This window comes from Arachis ipaensis, chromosome B04, assembly GCF_000816755.2.
Source record: "Arachis ipaensis cultivar K30076 chromosome B04, Araip1.1, whole genome shotgun sequence".
NCBI lineage: Eukaryota > Viridiplantae > Streptophyta > Magnoliopsida > Fabales > Fabaceae > Arachis > Arachis ipaensis.
In genome coordinates this window covers 1,079,753-1,084,679 of record NC_029788.2, presented here as the reverse complement: position 1 = coordinate 1,084,679, position 4,927 = coordinate 1,079,753, and the positions used below count along the sequence as shown (strand labels likewise).

At 26.1% G+C, this 4,927-nt stretch overlaps 1 protein-coding gene across 7 annotated transcripts in view; it reads left to right on the top strand.

The window, feature by feature from the left end:
* LOC107638340 (serine carboxypeptidase-like 13) overlaps positions 1–4,927 on the top strand; it is a 79,760-nt gene that overhangs the window by 26,788 nt on the left and 48,045 nt on the right. For 4 of the 7 annotated variants that reach the window (XM_021120344.1, XM_021120341.1, XM_016341571.2 and 1 more), the window contains 4 exons: positions 1,008–1,126; positions 1,272–1,385; positions 2,821–2,878; positions 3,521–3,766. In XM_021120344.1, coding sequence (XP_020976003.1) covers positions 1,008–1,126; positions 1,272–1,385; positions 2,821–2,878; positions 3,521–3,604 — 375 coding nt within the window. In that variant the 3' untranslated portion in view covers positions 3,605–3,766. Of the gene's footprint in view, positions 1–1,007; positions 1,127–1,271; positions 1,386–2,820; positions 2,879–3,336; positions 3,395–3,520; positions 3,767–4,927 lie in introns of those variants that run through there. The other 3 variants (XM_021120343.1, XM_021120345.1, XM_021120342.1) reach the window with 2 other exon arrangements.

Sequence of the window (4,927 nt, the reverse complement as noted above, 5' to 3'; positions counted from 1 at the left end):
AAAAATATAATTAAAAATATATAAAAATCTAATTAAAAATTTAATAAAATTATAAAAAAATGACTTTCAATCAATGTTATTAGAGACTATTGAATTTAAGTTGGTTTAGTTCTTTATGTTTATTTTCTTCTAATTATCAAATTTTACTTTATATTGAATCTTTCACTTATGACAATCTCTTTATATGTTATGTTTGCATATATATAATTTGGTTTGTTATGTTATTTAGTTGTTTTATTTGGTTGGAAGTTCTTTAAATTAATCGATAACTAATAAATTAAAGTTGAATAAACATACTATTTTAAAAGAGGAAAAATAATAATAAAAAAAGAAAACTAAAATTTTAATGGAAATCTTGAATTTGGCGGCGGTTTTGGCAGCGATTTTAAATCGCCGCAAAATGATCATATTGTATATTTTTTAGTATTTAGCGGCGGTTTAAACAAACGTCGTTTTCAGCTCTTTGCCATTTAACGGCAGTTATTCCACCGGTTAGTTAAAATCGCCGTTAATTGTTTACCTACAGTCTATCTTTTAGCGTTTGGTTTAACCGTCGCAATATATTTGGCGGCGATTAAAAACCACAAAAAAATAGATCCAACAACCGCCGTAAAATATCGGAATTAATTTTCTGTTGAGATACATTTGCTGAGACAGTATTATATCTCAGATTTATTATGTCTGTCTTTGTTTTTACTTAGCATAACTAAAGACATTTGTATTCTATCATATCATGTATTTTATGTTTATCCATATTTATCTATGATACATAGATATTGATATAGATATGAATATACAGATTTATTGATCTGCGTATTTAAATATATTTGTTCATGATAACTCAATAAAATATTCATATTTTATAGATATTAATTAATTACTTTATGTTCTCTTACTATTGTACAGGTTATTAAAAAAGCTATCTTGATGGATGTATATGATTTTAATATATTAATTAATAATCAGTTGACTGAGAATTAATTCCATTAATATTGGGATGTAAATAGGGAACAAAGGGAGAGTTCTTGAGATGCAACAAGACTTTGGCATATAACGTGACTCTACTCAGCGTTGCAGGATATTATCAAAATTTGACCAAGGCCAATATCCAAGCTCTAGTTTACTGGTTAACTTCCTACGTTATTAATCGACTATATTACGTGTATATCAAAATTAGTTATTAATATAAAAATAAAAATTATTTAAATAAAAATTTTTGTATTTTTTTTTTAACGAGAAACTTTAATTTGTGTTGTTTTATATAATTGCAGTTCTGATCTTGATATGTCAATACCACACATAGCTACACAAAATTGGATAAAGTCATTAAAGCTTAGCATATATGACAAGTGGCGTGCATGGTTTGTTGATGGTCAAGTGGCCGGGTAACATATATTAAAGTTTTCTTTAACTTTTTTATATTAATTGGTAAAATATAATGCTAAATGCTTCACAGATAGGTTGAGCTCCTCATTTCTATATGAATAAGGACGAAGAATTTAGAGTAGAGAGAAATTAATAGTATTAGACAGAAATAAAGAATAATAAGAGAAAATTAAGGAATGAAGAGTTAAGGGGAAGAGATAAAAGATAAAGATGATTCTATTAAGGTGAATGCTATCCTATCATCTCTAAAGTAACTTGTAAGCTATCTTTTTTGATGTGTCATATTTTAATTGGGTATTTATTTTAACCTGAATTACTTTAATCTCATAAGAGTTAATAATATCTTGGAAGACGATGACGGCTTGACAGAAGAAGAAAATGAAACACTCAATAAGACAGTGATACTTAGGAGGCATAAACGACAAAGGAGTGGAGAGGAGTAAACGCAATTAGAGAGAGTTAGAGTACCTTTTCTAGAAGAATGATTTGGAAAAACAAGACACCTAATGAGATAGTGATGCTTGGAAGGCGTAACGACTACCATGAAGGAGTACAATGGGGAGGAGTAAACGTTTATTAGAGAGAGTTAGAGTACCTCTTCTGGAAGAATGATTTGGAAAGAAAAAATAAGACACCCAATAAGACGGTGATACTTGGGAGACGTAATGACAACGACGAAAGAGTGAGGAGGAGTAAACATAATTAGAGAGAGTTTGAGTACCTTTTCTAGAAGAATGATTTGGGAAAAGAAAACGAAACACCAATGAGACGGTGATGCTTGGGAGGCGCGACGAGTGGCTAAGGTAATTCAGGTTAAAATAAACACCCAATTAAAATATGACACATCAGATAAGGTAACTTACATGTTACTTTAGAGAGGATAGAATATCATTCACCTTCTATTAATGGAATTCTCCAAAAAGAATATATGAATTACTAATTTCATATTTTTTTAATTAAATTGGATTGGTGTAATAGTTAATTTACTATTCTGTTTAAGTAAATATCGGGTTTGAATTCCGTTTTGTATATAAAGTAATTTATTGGCCAACAACAAACTTTTAAATAGAGTTCCTTAACACCTCAAATTAAAAAATACCGTAAAAAAATAATAAACAAAATTCATACTTTTTAATTCTATCACTATTACTCTATTTATAATAAATTCTAGTCCTAATAAAATAAATTTTAATTGAGTCATAGGACCCAATTTTACGCCTTACATACTCATCATATATATTAGGGTAGCACTTTTTTTTTTATCTTTTCTTTTAAATTAATATATAGATGCAAATTCTAACAATAGTTTTGTTGCATTATTGTATACTTTCTCAAAATTAGTTTGCCCTTATTAGGATTCAAGAACTAATTTTGATTGAAATTATAGAGTTTGCATACTTTTCTTTTAATAATTTTTTATTAATGTTTACACAGATTCACGGAAATTTACAAAATGAAAGAAGACCATTACTTAACATATGTGTCAGTAAAGGTAAGTTGCATTTAATTTGTCAGTTTAATAATGAATTTGCATTTGCAACTATATAATTAGTATTTATACATTTTTGTAAACATAATTTATTTACAAAATAAATATTTTTAAATATATTTGAATTTTTTTCAAATAATAAACAAAATTCATACTTTTTAATTCTATCACTATTACTCTATTTATAATAAATTCTAGTCCTAATAAAATAAATTTTAATTGAGTCATAGGACCCAATTTTACGCCTTACATACTCATCATATATATTAGGGTAGCACTTTTTTTTTTATCTTTTCTTTTAAATTAATATATAGATGCAAATTCTAACAATAGTTTTGTTGCATTATTGTATACTTTCTCAAAATTAGTTTGCCCTTATTAGGATTCAAGAACTAATTTTGATTGAAATTATAGAGTTTGCATACTTTTCTTTTAATAATTTTTTATTAATGTTTACACAGATTCACGGAAATTTACAAAATGAAAGAAGACCATTACTTAACATATGTGTCAGTAAAGGTAAGTTACAATGCTATTTTATGTTACATTTAATTTGTCAGTTTAATAATGAATTTGCATTTTTCTTAACTAAAATCACGTACACTTCACTAGATGCATGTATTTATTATTGTAATAAAAATGCAGGGTGCTGGACATGTAGCCCAGACATTTAAACCCAAGGAAGTTTACCATATGATAAAGAGGTGGTTTTCATATTCTCTTATATAATAAGATTATATATGCTTCCATTATTCAAATCAAATAATTTAATAAGAGGAAAAACTTGATTGTTGTATTTCAATCAATTGTGACACCTATTCAAATATCTCTTATAGTAGTTGATTCATAATATGCAAGTCAAATACCAATTTCAAGGAGAATTGCTATTTACATGACAATGTTCTTATGAGATAGTCCTAAGCTAGTTAGTAGCAGAATTGTCTTCTAGATATATATCTCAAAGACAAAAGAAAAAAGATAATAATAAATAAATAAATAAATAAAAAGAAGGTTATGCTTTCAATTTTTTAATATAAAATAAATATTAAAATTTTATTAAGTGCAAATATTTTCTATGAATTTAACTCTGTTAACATAATTTCTCAAGTTTATCATATATAAAATCAAAATTCAAATAAATTTTGGAAATCAACAAAACAAAGTTTAGACTACTTTATCACAAATGTTAGAGTCTATTTTTTTCTTATATTTAATTTATCTTACATTTAAGTCAACATTAACTAATTTTCTACGAACCACAAAACATGCTGATCCTCTATCACTCCTCTTGGACTCCTGATGTTTTTATTACGGAGATTTTGATCGCTTTATCAACTAAACAATTTATAAATTTTTATATTTGAATAAAGTATAGGATTTTTCAATTTAATTTGGAGAAATATGGAGAAAATTACAATAATCTATTTGGCTCATCAAAAGCTGTATAGGATTTTTATATTTGAATAAAGTATAGGATTTTTTATATTTGAATAAAGTATAGGATTTTTTTCTTGTTTGTTTCATCAAAAGAAATAGATTTACACCTATTTGGCTCTCTCAAGAAACAAGATACATGTAGAAAAAAAAATATCAAATTTCTTTATCATATTAATATATATAGAATTATTTTCAATGATGATAATATCATCCACATAACACAATATGTAGATAACATAATCTATTTGTTTCTTAATAAATAAGGAAGTATCACATTTTGTATTAACAAAACTAAAAGAATGTAGAGCCATACTCAACTTATTGAACCATTCTCTAGGTGCTTGTTTCAAGTCATAGAGAGATTTATTAAACTTGCATGCATGTGAATAAGTCTTACCTCAAAGTCAATTGGCTGAAACATATATATAATTTGATGTAAATCTCCATTCAAGATGGCATTGCTGAAATCAAACTATCTTATAACCCAACTTCTTGATAAAGCTATACTTTATACTGTTGTATTCATATAAAAAAAAGATTTTATTTTTATAAATATAGTAAAGTAAAACTATAGAAAGAAAAGATAAAACAAAGGAATTAAAAAAAAACCCTAAC